This window comes from Somniosus microcephalus, unplaced genomic scaffold (assembly GCF_052327205.1).
Source record: "Somniosus microcephalus isolate GS21.2 unplaced genomic scaffold, FLI_Smic_1.0 unresolved_chr4, whole genome shotgun sequence".
Taxonomy (NCBI): Eukaryota; Metazoa; Chordata; class Chondrichthyes; order Squaliformes; family Somniosidae; genus Somniosus; species Somniosus microcephalus.
The window spans coordinates 6,311,760-6,329,494 of NW_028225182.1; the positions used below are offsets into that span (position 1 = coordinate 6,311,760).

Here is a 17,735-nt window from a genome sequence, read left to right on the forward strand (position 1 = left end):
TCCTTTCTAATTAATTTTGTCCCTGTGCATCAGCTATATATTTAATTTATTTTCTTCAGATAAGGGATACATTCACAAAGATAAATGTATTGCCGATTCTTAACTGCCGTCTAAATTTGCTTTACGAAGCAATGCGTTTTAAACAGAGTGCTGCGAGTTGGGTGAGTCAGGAGGTCTTAATTGTTTGCTGAAATCAAACTTTTGTTTGTTTCACATTTACTGTTACTGTTTACTGTTTAAAAGCTAAATTTCCCAACTTTAAGCAGGGTTAAAAGGGAATATACAAGGCCTGCAAGTCAGAGCAGCTGAAGCCAGTTAATTAGGGAAACTAGATTAAACTGGTTCTCCTGTAGCAGAATCCAGCAAGCGCCTTTGTTTTAGGGCCAATAAAAACATGCTTTGAAGTGCTGTTTATACAGAGCACTATGATTTGGGTGTGTCAGGAAGTTAGGTGGGTCCGAGGGCGGGAGCAGTCAATCAACAACAACAGCGAAACCGCTAAAGTGATGTCACAACCAGGGAAGGAGCTGATTGGTAAGTAGGATCTAGTGAGTATGTCTACAGTCAAGTCGTCAAAGTAAGGTCTCTAGTTTAGAGTAAAACGTATTTAAAGAGAATTAAGGTCCCTAGTGTATTTAATATTCTTTAATTTAAAGGAACTAACGGAAGTAAATTAAAGGTTGGACATGGCAGGGCAGCTCGGCTGCTTGAAGTGCTCCTCCTGTGCTATGTGGGATGCCAGGGGAACTTTAGGTGCCCAGGGCGATCATATGAGCAGGAAGTGTCTCCAGACCCAGCTACTCGAAATCCGCGTTTTGGAGCTGCAGCTGGAGTCACTGTGGAGCATCAGCAATGCTGAGATCTTCATGGATAACACGATTAACGAGGTGCTCACACCACATGTAACGAGTGCACAGGCCGGAGGGCAATGTCTGACCACCAGACAGAGTAAAAGAACTATGAAGGTAGTGCAGCGGTCCCCTGGGTCCTGCATCCTCTCCAACAGATTTTCCGTTTTGGATACTGATGGGGGAGATGGTTTCTCAGGGGAATGCAGCAAGAGCCAAGTCCGTGGCACTAAGATTGGCTCAGCTGCACAGGAGTTTGTGCAAAGATTGGGAGAGCAATAGTGATAAGGTATTCTATCGTAAGAAGAACAGATAGCCATATCTGTGGCTGCACAGCACAGCAGAAAATGCTGGAAAAGCTCAGGAGGCCAGGCAACATCCGTGGAGAGAGAAACAGATTTAAGGTTTCAGATCGAAACACTTCTACAGAACTGAGAAAATAGCAGGAAATGAAACAGATTAAAAGGCCAGTTTGGGGCTGGGATAAGGGGGGAGGGCATGAAAGACAAAAGGGAAGGTCTGAGAGGTGAAAAGACATTAAGAGATATTCAAGACGAGACAAAATGGTACTAGGACAGGTAAAGAGACAAAAGATACCTCTACATGAAGTGTGAAATGCGCTGGCAGAATGCGAGACTGCTGCATTGTGGGAGAGAAAAAAAGGAAAAGTTACAAACCCAATGAGCGAATAAAAAATATATAAATATATAATAGGGGCCGAGGTTAGGATCTGAAATTGTTGAACTTGTTATTGAGTCTGGAAGGCTGTAACATGCCTAATCGGGAGATGAGGTGCTGTTCCTCGAGCATACGCTGAGCTTCCGTGCAACAATGCAAGATTCCGCGGACGGTGAGTCCTGAGTGGGAATGGAGCGGTGAATTGACATGACAGGTGTCCAGAAGCTCGGGGTCACCATTCCGGTCTGAATGGAGATGTTCCGCAAAGTAGTCACCCAATCTGCATTTGGCCTGCCAAATGTAGAGCAGACCACATCGTGAGCAATGAATACAGTATGGCAAATTGCAAGAAGTACAAATAAATCGCTGTTTCACCTGGAAGGGGTGTTTGGGGCCCCGGACCGTGGGAAGGGGGAATATATAAGGGCATGTGTTGCATACCCTGTGCTTGCACAGGAAGGTGCCGGGCAAAGGGCAAGTGGTGCTGGGGTGATAGTGGAGTGGACTATGTTATCATAGAGGGAGCGGTCCCTATGGAATGCTGAATGGGGAGGAGAGTGGAAGATGCATTTGGTGGTGGGAACACGCTGGAGGTTGCAGAAATGGCAGAGGATGATCTGTTGAATGTGGAGGCTGGTGGGGTGAAAGGTGAGGACAAGGGGAACTCTATCGTGGTTCCTGGAAAGAGGGGCAGGGGTGAGGGCAGAAGTGCGGGAGATATAATGGGCACGGTCAAGGGCCATGTCAATGAAAGTAGAGGGGAATCCTCGAATGAGGAAAAAGGAAGACATGTTGGATGCACTGGTATTGAAGGTGGCATCGTCAGAGCAGATGTGGCAGAGATGGAGAAACTGGTAGAATGGAATAGAGTAATTACAGGAGGCAGGGTGGGAGGAAGTGTAGTCCAGGTAGCTGTGGGAGTCAGTGGGCTTGTAGTGAATGTTGGGCAATAACCTACCCCATGAGATGGAGAAGCAGAAGTCAAGGCAGGGAAGTGTCGGAGATGGACCATATTAATTTGAGGGAAGTGTGGATTTTGGAGGCAAAGTGAATGAAATTATCTAGTTCAGGGCGAGAGCAGGAAACTGCACCAACACAGTCATCAATGTCCCAGGAAATGAGGTGCGGGAGTGGACCCAAGTAGGACTGGAACAATGAATGTTCCACATATTCCACGAAAAGGCAGACATAGCTAGGACCCATGCAGGTTCCCATAGCAACACCTTTGATTTGGAGGAAGTGAGTGGAGTCAAAGGAGAAGTTGTTCGACCTGAGAACAAGTTCAGCCAGGCGGAGGAGGTGGATGGGGATCATTTGGGCCTCTGATCAAGGAAGAAGTGGAACGCCCACAGTCCATCCTGGTGGGAGATGACGGTGTAGAGGGATTGTACGTTCATAATAAAATGGAGGTGGTTGGGGCAAGGAAACTGGAAACTGTTAACGTGGCGGAGGTCGTCGGAAGTGTTGCGGATGTAGGTGGGAAGAGACTGAACAAGGGGAGAAACAATAGAGTCGAGAAAAGAAGAGATAAGTTCCATGGGGCAGAACAGGCTGATATGATGGGTCTACCAGGGAAAGTTTGAGGATCTTGGGAAAGATTTAGTAGCGGGCTGTGCGGGGTTGGTGAACTAAGAGGTTGGCAGCCGTTGGGGGAAGATCTCCAGAGGAGATGAGGTCGGTGACAGTCTTGAAAACGGTGGTTTGATGTTCGGTAGTGGGGTCGTGGTCCAGCTGGAGTTAGGTGGAAGTGTCGGAGATTTTGTGTTCAGCTTCCGCTAGGTAGAGGTCGGTTCGCCAAACAACAACAGCACCACCCTTGTCAGCAGGTTTAATGAAAATGTCGGGTTTGGATCTGACCGAATGGAGTGCTGAGATTTCAGAGGGCAGTAGGTTGGAGGGAGTGAGGGGTGCAGAGAAATGGAGCCGGTTGATGTCACGCCACTAATTTGCAATGAAAGGATCTAGAGAGAGTAAGAGGCCAGAGAGAGGGGCCCAGGTAGAGCGAGAATTCTGAAAGCAGGAGAAAAGGTCAGCCATGCGGGGCGACGATTCCTGGCCAAAGAAGTGGCCACGGAGATGAAGGTGGTGTAAAAAGAGCTGAACATCGTGCCGAGCTCGAAATTGATTGAGGAGGGGGCGTAAGGGAATGAAGCTCAGGACTTTCCAAAGGACTGATCGTTCGGGGTTAGAAAGGGGAATGTCAGAGAAGACAGTGAAAACGCGGCAGGGTGTGAGATTGGGAGAAGGGGTGTGGTCAGACGAAAGAGAAGGGGAAGAAGTTTCAGGAGGAGTATTTGTGTCCAAGAGTTGTTGAAGCTTGCGATCCTTTACACCTGAAAGGAAGAAAAAAAGTTGTTTGTTGAATTACCAGATGAGGTGAAGGATGAAATGGAACTGCGGACCAGGACAGCTTTGAGATAGAGTGAGTTGGTGCTGCTGAAGAGAGAGGTCGAGTGTGTTCATGTGGCATCGCACGGCATTGAGCGTGGATCTCAGGATACGGCGAGAGCAGTGGTTCGAGGAATGATGAAAATCTTGCAGTTATCTGTAGCCCTGGGCGGATCCAGAACACGAAGGGTTTCCACACTTTTTATTTCTTCTCTCCCACATGGCAGCTGTCTTTCATTCTGCCAGTGCAATTTACAATTCATCTGCAGCCATCCTTTGATTCTGAACCTGTCCCATTACCAACTCCTTTTGCCTTGAATATCTCTTAATGTCTCTTAACCTCTCCTGCCTTCTATCCTATCACACACCTTCCCTTTTATTCTTTCATTCACTCCCCCATTCCTCAGCCCCAAAAATTGCCGAAAAATCTGTTCCATTTCCTGTTTTTTTCCAGTTCTGATGAAAGGTCATCGACCTGAAACGTTAACTTTGTTTCTCTCTTCACAGATGCTGCCTGACCTGCTGAGTATCTCCAGCATGTTCTGTTTTTATTCCACCCTTACCTCAACTGACATGCTGCTGAAAAACTCATCCTTGGCTTTATCACCTCTAGATTTGACTATTCCAATGCACTCCTGGCCAGCCTCCCTACTTCTAGTCTCCATAAACTTGAGTTCATCCACAAACTCTGCCGCCCATGTGCTAACTCACACCAAGTCCTGCTCACGCATCACCCCTGTGCTTGCTGACCTACAACGGCTCCCAGTTAAACAACGCCTCGAATTTAAAATTCTGACCATTGTTTACAAATCTCTCCATGGCCTCACCCCTCCTATTCTCTGTAATCTCCTCCAGCCCTACAATCCCCATAGACCACGCATTCTGGCTTTTTGAACATCCCCGATATTAAATGTTCCACCATTGGCGGTCGTGCCTTAAGCTGCCTCGGACCTGAGCTCTGGAATTCCCTCCCTAAGTCGCTCCGCCTCTCCAATTCTCTTTCCTCCTTTATGGTGCTCCATGAAACCTACATTATTGACCAAGCTTTTGGTCAGCTGACTTAATATCTCCTTATATGGCTCGTTGTCATTTGTTTTAATAGCTCTCCTGTGAAGCACCTTGGGACATTTTATTACTTTAAAGAGGCTATATTAATATAATTGTTTTTGGTGATTCTATTTGTACCTATATTCTACAATTTTATAAGAGTCTATTTCCAGTGGCTGTCCTGAGAAAGTTAGCGTCTACTGGAATCATTGAAAGTGTCGCAATATTTGTACAGGTTACTCTGGCTTTCATTCATTCATCTGGCCTTCAGACTCTAGGGTGTGTGGTGTCTATAGTAGTGAGGCACAATTTACAGGGGATATTGTGGAGTTTACAGAACTGTCGGGGAATGATTTATTTTACTGGTCGGTTCCACAGGAACTTTTCAATATTAATTGAAGTGTCAGTGTGTTCTGGCATCTGTGGGAGTGTAATTATCCCCCAGCATTGTATCAACAGTTACCAATGACCTGGGACAGTGACATTTGTTACGTGGAGTAGTCGGGTATTTACACATTGAGGCAGTTCCCTGACTGAGCCAGCATTTACAAGGGTTTGTGGAAGTTTGTTTAAGTTGTCCGTCAGCTTTCTTTTTCAAGCAGCCCCCAGTGGGAGACCGAGGATCAATTGTCAGATTTTGTGGAGTCCATGCGATTGATTCAATATTTACAGGGCAGGTCAGAATGTACCAATGTTTACATGGATCTGTGGTGGAATGAGTGGAAGTGCGTTCCTCAAAAACGATTACTATTTTCAGGGGGTAACAGGAGCGATGTCATTTTCTCACAAGCCTCCCGAGCTCTCTGTTAGTAATCAGGGGAGTTCCATCTACCGTCCCTTTATTGCCTCACAATTCTGGGACTGAGTCAATATTTGAAGGGTCAAACTTTACAGGTTATCTGTGGAATCTCGTCAGTAGTTGCCGGGGCGGGGGTGGAATTTGATACAAATTCCAGAAGAATCTATAGATTTTTACATTACATGCGGGGTATGGGGCGGGGGTTTGTTCAGCATCAATATTTATAGGTAAACGAGAAAATGGGCAGATGTTTGCACGGGATTGCAGGTATTGGTTATTACTGAGAGAGTTGCCTGAAATTCATAATATTTGCAGATGGTCTTAGAGTCATAGAACATGTGTAAAATATCCCAAGAACTGAGATTACCCCGGGAATTTCCTCGGGATTTTTTCGATCGATAGAAGCAGTAGATCCAGATAATGTGTCAATTCTAATAGCGCCACTCTAAAATTGTCCATGTTTCACAGGATACACCACACAATCTCAAACAAGTAAACGGATCTCTGCTCATTTGTAATCTGCATTCAGTTTCACTTTAACTTTTATTTTACAAATCATTTATTCGAATAACCTGCTGTGCTCTGCTCTTTTTTCGCTGACGTTAACATAACATGTACTAAATGAACATTGTTCTATAAAAAGTGTCTTTGTGCAAGGGAATAACTGAAGCTGTTTGTTCAATGAATGTAACTAATGTCAGTCTCCATGGATCATAATTGACTCACGAGAGGGTTTCCAGTATTATAAGTAAGAGGGATCATCTCACAGTTTTAGCGGACTCTTGGTTTCTCATAGAAAGGGGAACATGAATCGGAGTCAAATGCTGGAGGTCCACAGATCTTCGGGTCCGACACAAAGTGATAGATTAGGGCGGTCATTTTTGGCAATGCTCAAGATACATTTTGTTTTTCGGGATATACAGAGTATTTACTATCCAATCCTGGCAGCTTTTGGTGTTCCTTGTAAGTCACTCTTTACAAAAATGATTTCTGTAATTCCTGATTAAATGTATTATTGTTCTTGCCGTTCACTAACCCATCCTAACTGCTATTGGTGAACCAGGTAAATAACTGTATCAAGTTGTAAATTCTGTAAACCATGTTCAGTTGTGTGACCATTTTTCTCTTTTGTTATCCTCTGTTCGCTGCTGTTAATGGACCAGGTAAGTTAATATATCCAACTATTAGTTCTATAAACTCTCTTCTGCTTTATATGTTTCACAATGCCAGTGGTTATTTGTATTAAACGTACTGAATCTGTTGTGTGGATAATAATGCAGCCTGCTCCCCTGACGTGATTGTTTCTCCAGTCGCTTATTCTGAGCTCATTGTCTTTACTGTTCACCATTTGTTTGATTTGTTACAGTCTTATTAAGCATCCGACGTCCTTTGAGTCTATAACACCATCAGAATTGTTGGATGATTCTTTGTGTTGAACATTTTGTGTTGCGTTGTTTGCATTGGGCACTTGTATCAAACCAGAAAGCTGCCTTGCAGGAATTTGATCTTAACTGCTGAGATACTGTGCTATGGGGAGTTGTAGAGCGAATCCTGATAGACGGATGGTCAGTTCAATTTGAAATAATCCAGCTCAAGTCAGCAGTCTGACTCTCCTTTAGCAACCACGTTGCATTATTATCAGTATTTTTCAATGGTTAGATTATGATTTATGTAAAATATCATTATTTTTAATCATTTAAGTCATTATAACCATGCATTATTTGAATAATTATGTTTAACAGTATTGTTTACCGTGTGAGTTTTGTAACTCTATCCTGTTTTAGTTCCTTTCACAATCCTTGTCTGTCTGAGAATGCAGCCTGTTACACTGAGGCACTGTACACGGGCTCCCATTTACGGTTTCAGTTTAATAAATGGCACAACTTCACTTTGAATTATTGAGTTCAGATTGCAGGTACACTTTGAAATCTTGGTCACTACCCACTACTGAATGAATTCTGGTCAGTTTCTTCATTGTGTAGCGCTAACACTACTTCTTACTGTCTCGTGTTTCTGGGGGATATGGAAATGGTTTCAAGTTTTGTTTGCATTCAGCAAAATGCTTAATCAGTTAAACATCAGTGCTTTGATTCAATATCGTTGCCTCTAAATATAATCCAATGCCCATATAGCTCAGTTAACTGAAACTACAGAGAGCTGCACGTTAACCTTCTATTATCACCCGTTCTATTTTAATGTGAATGATCCCAGTTTGTTATGTCTAGAGATTTAGTATTTCTTTTATTTTAAGGCCATGTTCTAGAATCAATTGGGAACTCAATCATCACTCACAGACGGGTGAAACCTCACAGAATGTTTGAGCGCATTTTTTTAATGAAACCCTCATGATATTTGGAAATTATGATTCATAATATAAAACTTTATAAACTGATTAAAGAAGAGAAAGAAAAAACTTGCATGTTTATAGCACCGTTCATGACCTCGGGGCCACCCAGAGCACTTTATAGCCAATGAGGTATTTCTAAAGGGTGGTCAGTTTTGTAATGTAGGAAACGTTCATTTGAAGTATTTTGTGGTGTAATTGCACAGTTTGGAGCAAAATATGTGCATTTTCTGCTTTTATGTAAAAATGATTTGAGCATGTAACTATTAGTGAATATAGTTTCAATGATGACATTGATTGATTTATGAATGAATATGTATTCTATCAGTTATTTACGATATTTATTTTCATTAACTGTCTCCCCCTCTGCATATCTTGCAGGTGTTGTTACTAAAGCTGCTCTCTAACAAATCGAGCTTGTATCACAATCGATACTGATCCAGTCTAACAGTTCCGAACACTGTTCCACTCATCCTCTGCTTTTCAAGACGTCCTCTGTCAGCCCCTTCCCATAATCCCCTGCTAATCTAGAACTCATTTCCGCAAGTCATTTTAAAGTCGCTGTTTCAATTCATTAGGTTCCACTTCTATCCTGCTGGAGGTGGAGAGGTTATAGGAACTGAGATTGTTGTCCGTAGAGCAGAGAATGTTTAAGAGCAGAAGTACTGGAGTTCAAAACCATGAAGGGTTTTGATAGATTAAGTCAGAAGAAACTGTTTCCACTGACAGGAGGGTCGCTAACCAAAAAAAAACACGCATTTAAGGTAATTGGCAAAAGAGCAAGAGGAGAGTTAAGGGTTTTTTTATGCAGCGTGTTGTTATGGCATACACTGCCTGAAAGGCTGGTGGAAGCAGATTGAACAGTGACTTTTAAAAGGGAATTGGATAAATACTTGAGGGGAGAACATTGCAGCGCTATTGGAAAGGAGCGGTATCATGTGAGAAATTCGATATTTTTTTAAATAGCCGGCACAAGAAAGATGGGCCGAATGGCTTCCTTCAGTGCTGTAAGATTAATCGATTCCATGATATGAACCAAGTTTGCTGACTCTTGCTGGGAATGCATGTGCCGCTTATTCAGACACGTACAGGTCTCTATTCTTAAAGTGTGAGTATGGATAGTGTCCTAAGAAGCTCATTGAAGCTGACCCGATCGTGTTCTCACTTGAAATCTGCACCCCTACTTTACAGGAGCAGATACTGAACAATGAACTGGAGCTAATACATGGACTGTTCCACCTCCATAACCTGGGGTCACTGAATAATGATTAGGGACAGAAACCTTGGCTGCTCGCCTCCTTAATATCAGGAGTAGGATGTAGGACTCAGCTACCATCACCAATCCAGAGTGACTGATCCCAAGCAAATCACAATGACAGTTAACTCAACACATTCTGGTGCTGTTCGGTTCCCTGTTTCAAGCCACGTTGCTTTGAACAATTTGAATGCTGCCAGGCACCCCTATTTATCACAAATCGTTTCCTGAATCATTTTAAATACAGTATTCATATGTTTTTGTATATGTGGCCCATTTATTTAATAAAATTTTATATTGATTATTTTATGGTAAATAAAGTGTCTCTAGTCACCAGTCCTTGACATGGGTAAAATAATTGAATTTTATCAATTAATTCAATAACAAAATATCTTTTTTTTTACCAGTAACACAATCAAATAGGCGTCTTCAGTCTGTTTCTGATCCTTTCCCTTGTTATTGTTTACAGGTAACGTGGTGACGATTGTGATCCTGTCTCGGGGAAAGTGCGGTCTCTCCAAATGTATCACGCGCTACCTGGTGGCCATGGCAGCAGCGGATCTTCTGGTCATTATCTTTGATCTGATACTGAGACATATCCCTGTTGTTTATTATGTAGAGCTCAATTTCGTGAGGTACATCCCAGTCTGTAACATCCACGCCGTCCTGCTGTACGCAGTCACAGACTGTTCTGTCTGGTTCACGGTCAGTTTCACCTTTGATCGATATATAGCCATTTGCTACCAGAAGCTGAAAGCTAAATACTGTGTGGAGAAAACGGCGAGTGTGGTTATAGCAACGATTACCGTGTTGTTCTCTTTAAAAAATACGTTCTGGTACTTTATGTACACGAGTAAATATTGGTTCATCAATCAATCCTGGTTTTGTTATATAACACCTAGTGTTGAAGGCTCAGAAGTATGGGGTGCAGTTGAATTCTTTCATTACATTTTAACTCCATGCATACCATTTATTTTGGTCTTGCTGTTCAATGCTTTAACCGTCAGGTACATTTTAGTGACTAACAGAGCGCGCAGGCGACTCCGGTGTCCAGTCAGTGGGGAAAGTCCCAGTGACCCAGAGATGTTGAACCGCAGGAAATCCATGATTGTACTGTATGCTATATCAGGGAATTTCATACTGTTATGGGCACTATATATGATATATTGTATTTATTGGCGAATGGGTTACCTGGGCTACAGGGCTATGATTCTACCTGTGTTCATACGGGAGTTAGGCTTCATGTTTCAACTCATGAGTTGCAGCACAAACACTTTCATTTATGCGGTGACACAGCGCAAATACAGAGATGAGTTAAAGAGCCTGTTAAAATATCCCTTTGCTGCAATTGTCACAGAATTAAAAAAATGAAAAGTACAATGCAAGAACTCAATCTCGTCTGTACTTTTTTCAGTGATTGTGATATGATGGGTAGTCTCACGTTTGCAGATGGCAATTAGTTAGTAGGGACAGGACGTAGTTCAGATGGCCGAAGAAATTTGCAAAGTGACTTAAGACTGATTAAGTGAGAGGGCGAAACTATGGCAAAGGAGTTCAACATGGGCAAGTGCCTGGAGATCAAATTTGGACCCAAGAAGGATAAAACGGAGTATTTTCTAAACGCTGAGCAAATATGAGCTACAGAGGAGCACGCACTATTAAAAGCTTGTCGACAGGTAAAAAAAAAATCAAGCATGAAAATGGAATGTTGATTTATATCTCAAGTGTGCTATAATAAAAAAGTGTGGAAGTTGTATAGAGTGCTGGTCAGACCTAAGCTGGAGCAATGCTTTCATTCTGGGCAACACATCATGAGGAAGGATATATTGGTTTTGGATTGGATACAGCTCAGGTTTACCTGAATGATATCAGGGTGAAAGAAGTTACATAATGAAGCCACTTTGCTTACATTTGGCTTGAATGCCCTAGTATAGAAGTTTGAGATGAGATCTGATCGAAGTTTGTAAAATGTGAACGATATACAATAGGCTAAATACAGCAGAAATATTTCCTCTGCTGTTGGGAGCAATAAAAAAGTAGCACAATCTTAAACTTAGAGACTGTGGATGCTGGGTGGAATTGAATCATTCAACACTGAGGTCGATTTGTTATGTAAAGGTAACAAGGATGTAGGGGAAAGGCGGTAAATTGAATTTATGTTCAGAACAACCATGAACAAATTGAACGGTGGAACAGGGTCAAATGGCTGAATGTCCTACAACGGTTCCTAAACATGATCCATATCTAGGGATAGTTATCATTGGAGGAGCTCTGGGATCCTAGTTTAAGGGAAACATGCTCATTAGGCTCCTTTTAGTTGGCCATACATCGTGCAACATATCCACCACTGGAGCCTGTTTCACCGTTCAGTTAGATCATTGTTGATTTATTCCTCAACTCCATTTATCCACCATTGTTCCATATCTCTTGCTAAACTAATCAAAGTAAAACTCTGGGTAGAGATTTACAGATTCCACTAAAGTTTTTCTGAAGAAGTTCATCTTGATATCACTCCTGAGTGGCCGAGCTCTAATTTTAGTTTTTTGATCCGTTGTTCTGAATATCCCACCAGAGGAAATAGGTTCTCAGTATCTAGCCTAATTAATCCTGTTATTTAACGTAATTTTATACTTCTCAATTAAATCACCTCTCAACATTTGGTTCTCAAGTGAAGACGAACCAAGTTTATGCATCCTGTCTTAATAATATAACCCTTTTAGCCCTAGTATCATAATGCTGAACCTGCGCTGCACCTTTTCCAAGATTAATGGCCCATATTTTCCAGCGGAGGCCTGCGATCTGGAAAAATCTGCGCCCTTAACTGTGGTCTCCCAGGACGCACACAGTTTCAATGCTGGTTCTCACCATACTCCAAGTGCGCAGAGCCCACATATCCAAGAGCCACATGTAGATCGCAGCATCCCTTGGATCACATGGAGCCAATCACAGATGCGAAGCTCCCTTCATACATTTCACAGGAAGACCTGTCAAATATATGAAAGGAGATAAATGAAAAAACACAGTTAAACTTTAAATAAATATATTTAAATAATCACATTTTTAAAATGGCATGAAATTACAATCAAATTTTAAACAAATATTTAATTTTTTGAAAAAAATAATGAAAGTATTTTACGGGGCTAAAAATAATCATCATAGCATGATGACAGTTATTGTGAACAAGACCCCATAAATGAGGTACTAATTACAAAAAACCTTATGCCAATTTAATTAACAGTCCAGCCCTTGTCCTACTGCCTATCTTAGGACTGCCTTGCCTATCTCTATTCACAATGTGGCGACAGAAAGAATTCAATAGGCACGAATCACACATCCTGCAAATTCAGCAGAAGCTGAACAGAACAGTCAGCTATCTTATACCCTGACACATTGAGCCCGATAGCATTCTGGGAATGAACGACTTCAACCATTTCATTAATTTTAACCACAGTACAAATCTGCAAGCTAAGCATCAATATAAAATAAAACAAAAACATTAATCATATGAGATTAATCCAACTCCTAACAATAAGTATATATGTACACACGACTAGGGTATCATGACCGGTTTGGTTTCTATGACAATCCGATAGCTTCATTGATACCAAAACTGATACTAGATATTTTTTTTAAGTATTTATTTTTTTTAAACTGAATTCAAATTTACAAACTGCCGTGGTGGGTTTTGAACTCCTTTCTACGAATTGCCAATGCACGCCTCTGGATTATTAGTCCAGCAACATGTGCTTCACACTGTGTCCCCTTTTCTTTCTTTCATGAACTCATTCGCTCTCTATGCCCCCTCTCTCTCTGTCTGCCTCTCCCTCTGTCATCATCTGACTCTCTCCCTCTTTATCTGAATCTATCTGCCACACTCGCTACATCTAGCTCTTTCTCTCTGGCTGTCTCACTCCCTCTTTGTTTCTCTGTGTCTCTCTCTGTCTCTGTCTCTCTCTCTCTCTCTCTGTCCCCCTTTCACTTTTTCTTGGCCTCTATTTCCCTCTCAATCTGTCTTTTGTTCCCTTTCTGTGTATGTTTGTGTGAATCTCTCTGTGTCTCTCACTCTCTGTCACTGTCTCTGTCTCTCCCTCTTTCTGACTGTTTCGGTCTCTGTCTCTCTCTTCCTGTCTCATCCTCTCTATCACTCTCTCTCTCTCGTTCTCTCTGTCTGGCTCTGTCCTTCTCTCAAGGTATTCAATCTCAATCTCATTTTCTGTCTCCCGGTCTCTCTTTCTGTTTGTGTATCACCCTCAGTCTCGGTCTCTCTCTTTCGCTCTCTCTCCCTCTCTCTCTCTTGCTCTTTCTCTCTCTCTCAGTGTCTCTCCCTCTCGCTCTATCTAACCCACATCTCTCTGGCTTTCTCTCTGTCCCTCGACATTCTCCCTCTCTCCCTCTCTATCTCTCTGCCTCTCTATTGCTCTGTCACTTTGTCTCTCTTTCGCCAGACTCTCAAGCTCTGACTCGCTCTCACTTTCTCCATCTGTGGTTCACACTCTTCTTACTCTATCTCTCTTTATCTTTCTCTGTGGTTATCTCTATTTGTCTTATTACTTACTGTGTCTCTTCTACATTATCTCTCACTTTAACTATCTCTTTTCTAGGCTACTTGTCTTTCACCTCTATCTATCCTCCGTTATATATTTTCTCTCCCTTTCTGTTTTTTCTATGTATCTCTCTTCTCTGTCTCTCTGTCTCTCTTTCTCTTTGTCTCTCTGTCTCTCTCTGACTCTCTGTCTATGTCTCCCACTCTGTCTTTTATTGTCTCATTCACTCTGTTTACATTGCTCACTCTCTCTGTTGCACTCTTTCTTAATTTCTCTCTCTCACTCTCTCTCTCTCTGTCTCTCTCTCTCACTCTCTCTATCTCACAATATGACTGTCTCCCTTTCTCTGTTTCTCTCCTTTACCTATCTCTCTCCCTCAATCTGTCTTTCTCCCTCTCTCTCTCTCAATCTCTCTATGACCGCCCTCCCTTGGTACCCCCTCTCTCTCTCTCTTCCTCTCGGTCACTACCTCGAAATTATTCGGCCAGATTTGGTAGGTAAAGCGGATAAGGTAATATAAGTCCTTCAATAGTTAACAGACTCCTTACTAACCCTGTATGTAGAAGCCCAATGAGAGAATATTCGCTGCGGTATTTAGATTTTGGGAATGGACGAGAGCAGGTACAGACTTAAAAGGATGGGATCATCTAGGCATAGTGACCATAAAACATAGTCCTTAAGCTAGTAACTGCGAAGTACATAAGCATTATAAGACCAGGTTAATATATTGGACTAAAATTGAGATTGAGGGGTTGAGAATAGATCTTGGGCAACTAAAATGGACAACAACATTGGCAAGCAAAATGCAGAAGAGAAATGTGAAACACTTAAAATGGTATTCAACAGATTTCAGGAAAATATATTCCACTAAAAAGCACGGCCAAACTAAACACTAATGGTGGATGAATAAAGACATAAGGGAAACATTGACATAAAGACAAAGGCATACACTAAGTAAATGGACAGCAGGCAAGGGGGAATACGAAGAGATTAGGAGATAAATAGAAAAACAATTTGGAAGGCAAAGAGTTTCTTTGAAATTGAATTATCAAGGAACATAAGACAAAACAGGCTGCGTCTCTTTTCTGTTGGAAGGAGAAGACTGAAGAGTGACCTATTAAAAGTCTTTAAAATTAGGAAAAGTTATAAACGAGTAGATAGAGAGACATTGTTTCCACTTGTCGTGATGGGCAAAACTAGAAGCCATCAATTTAAGATAGTCAGCAAGGAATCAAATTGGAACATTAAATAGGAACTTATTTACCCAGAGAGTGGAGATATTATGGAACTCGCAACCATATGCGATAGTTGAAGCTAATAGTTTAGATACACTTAAGCGGAGTCTAGATAAGCATATGAGGGAGAAATGATAGAATATTATGCTGATAGAGTTCGATGATGTATGCTGGGAGCAGGCTAGAGTGGAACATATATGCTAGCATTGACTAGTAAGGCCGAATGGTCTGTTTCTTTATTATATATTCTATCTAATGCTATGTAAACTTTGTCCCGTTCTCTCTCTCTGTCTGATCCTCTCTTGTTTGCTCTCTCTGTATCTGACTCGCTTCTCCTGCCTAACTCTCTTTCAATCTGACTGTCTCCCTGTCTTTGTGCCTCCCTTTTCGCTCTCTCTGTCTTCTCCTCTTCTTTTTTTCTCGCTTTCTTTCTCCATCTCTCTCTCTCTGTCTGTCTGTCACTCTGTATGGGCACAAAGGATTGGGGGAGATAGATAGCACTGCAATATTTAATAGTACAGTATTGTGTTGGCTCAGAGAGAGTCTACAAGAAGGTCTAAGATAGGTTTAACGTGCATGTGTGTAACAGCAAGAAGCATGATAAAAAATGGTTCGTGAGCTGCAGGTGCAAACAGCCACATGGAAATATAATACTGTGGCGATAACTGAGACCAGGCTCAAAAAAGGCAGGATGGGTTATAAATATTCCTGGATATAAGGAGTTCAGGAAAGATAGGGAAAGAAAGAATGGAGGTGGGGTTGGTAGTATTGATTAGGGGGAATATTACAGTGATGGAGAGAGAGAGGATGTGCTTCTGAGGTCAAGGACATAATCTATTTGATTAGAGTAAAGAAACAATAGATCAGCCTTTAAACTGCTAGGTTTATTCTATAGGCCAGAAACTAGTGGGCCGGATATAGAGGAGCAACTTTGCAGGGAAATAACAGACCGGTGCTACAACTATAGTGATAATGGGGGACTTCAACTTTTCAAGTATAGAATGCGATAGTAATGGTTTAAAGTGCAGAGAGAAGCAAGAATTTCTGAGGTGTGTTCAGGAGAACTTTCTTGATCAAATCAAATCAAATCAAATCAAATCAACTTTTATTGTCATTGTTAGTGCACAAGTGCAGTACAACGAAATGTAGGCTTGTGGCTCCCGAGAGTGTACAATTTGGATTAGGGCACTTAAACATTTCAACATACATTTGTACATATATATTAGCATAAATATGACCATAATAAAGTGCATCGGCAGATGTGCAGGCTTTAGTGTTTATTTGTGGAGTTCAGTAGGATGACAGCCCTGGGAAAGAAGCTGTTCCTAAATCTGGTCGTACGGGTGCGAATGCATCTGTACATTGCAGGCTAAATGAAGAAGGAGGCATTGAGGGTTCTGTTTCTGGGGAAATTTGGGGAACAGTGATCACCGTATCATACGGTTTAGATTAGCTATGGAAAAGAACAGGGTGTAATCAAGAGGAAAAAAAACTTCATTGGAGGATGTCCAATTACATTGGGCTGCCAATGGATCTGGCCCAGTAAAACGAAATCAACGATTGGCAGGCAAAACTGCAATCTAACAATGGGCTGCCTTTAAAGATGAGATGGTTCGGGTACAGTCGAGGTACATTCCCACGAGGGGGGATGGTAGGGAAACAAATGTCAGAGCTCCCTGGATAACGAAAGAGTTAGAGAGGGAATTGAAGCAGAATAAGGGTGCCTACATGTTAGGTTGAGAATACAAGTGAGAGCCAGGATGAATATAGAAAGTTCAGAGGTTAAGTGAAAAGGAAGTAAGAGGGGCGAAAAGAGAGTATGAGAATAGATTGGCAGTTAACATAAATTGAAATCCTCAAGTCTTCTATCAGCATATATATATTAAACGGGTAGTAAGAGGCGGGATGTGCCTAATTTGGGACCTAAATGGAGGCAGAGGGCCTGGCAGAGATACGAAATGAGTACCTTGCATATGTCTTTAACAAGGAAGAAGATACTGACAAACTCATATTGAGAGAGGAGGTATTTGAGATACTTGACAAGATAAAAATAATAAAGAGAAGTTACTAGCTGGCTCTGTTAAAGTAGATAATTAACCAGAACCGAATGGGATGCATCCTAGGATGCTGCGAGAAGGAAAGGTGGAAAACCCAGAGGCACTAGGCATAACCTTCCAAGACTCCTTAGATACGGGGATGGTACCAGAAGACTGCATAATCGCAAATGTTACACCATTGTTCAAAAAAGAGTGTAAGGATAAACCCAGCAATTACATGCCAGCCAGTTTAACCTCGATAATGGGGAAGATTTTAGACACTATTTTCCGAGGCAAATTTAAGAGTAACTTAGAAAATTTGGTGCAGGCTCGATGGGCCGAAATGGCCTCTATCTGCACTGTGAGGTTTCTGTGATAAGTAAGTAAAGCCAGCACGGATTTGTTAAAGTCAAATCGTGTTTACCTAACCTGTTAGAGTTTTTGATGAGGTAACAGATAGGGTTGATGAGGGCAATGCGGTTGTTGTGGTGTACATGGACTTCCAAAGGCTTTCATAAAGTGCCACGTAATAGGCATGCCAGTAAACTTGATGCCACTGGA

The 17,735-nt window shown here is 41.9% G+C and overlaps 1 protein-coding gene across 1 annotated transcript; it reads left to right on the forward strand.

Moving 5' to 3' along the window:
* The first annotated feature begins 6,565 nt into the window (after nucleotides 1–6,565).
* LOC147089018 (putative G protein-coupled receptor 139) lies at nucleotides 6,566–11,131 on the forward strand. Its single transcript, XM_085977085.1, has 2 exons — nucleotides 6,566–6,723; nucleotides 9,829–11,131. The coding sequence occupies exons 1-2, from the start codon at nucleotides 6,567–6,569 to the stop codon at nucleotides 10,728–10,730; spliced, it is 1,059 nt and encodes a 352-aa protein (XP_085833211.1). The 5' UTR covers nucleotide 6,566; the 3' UTR covers nucleotides 10,731–11,131.
* Nucleotides 11,132–17,735: the final 6,604 nt, after the last annotated feature.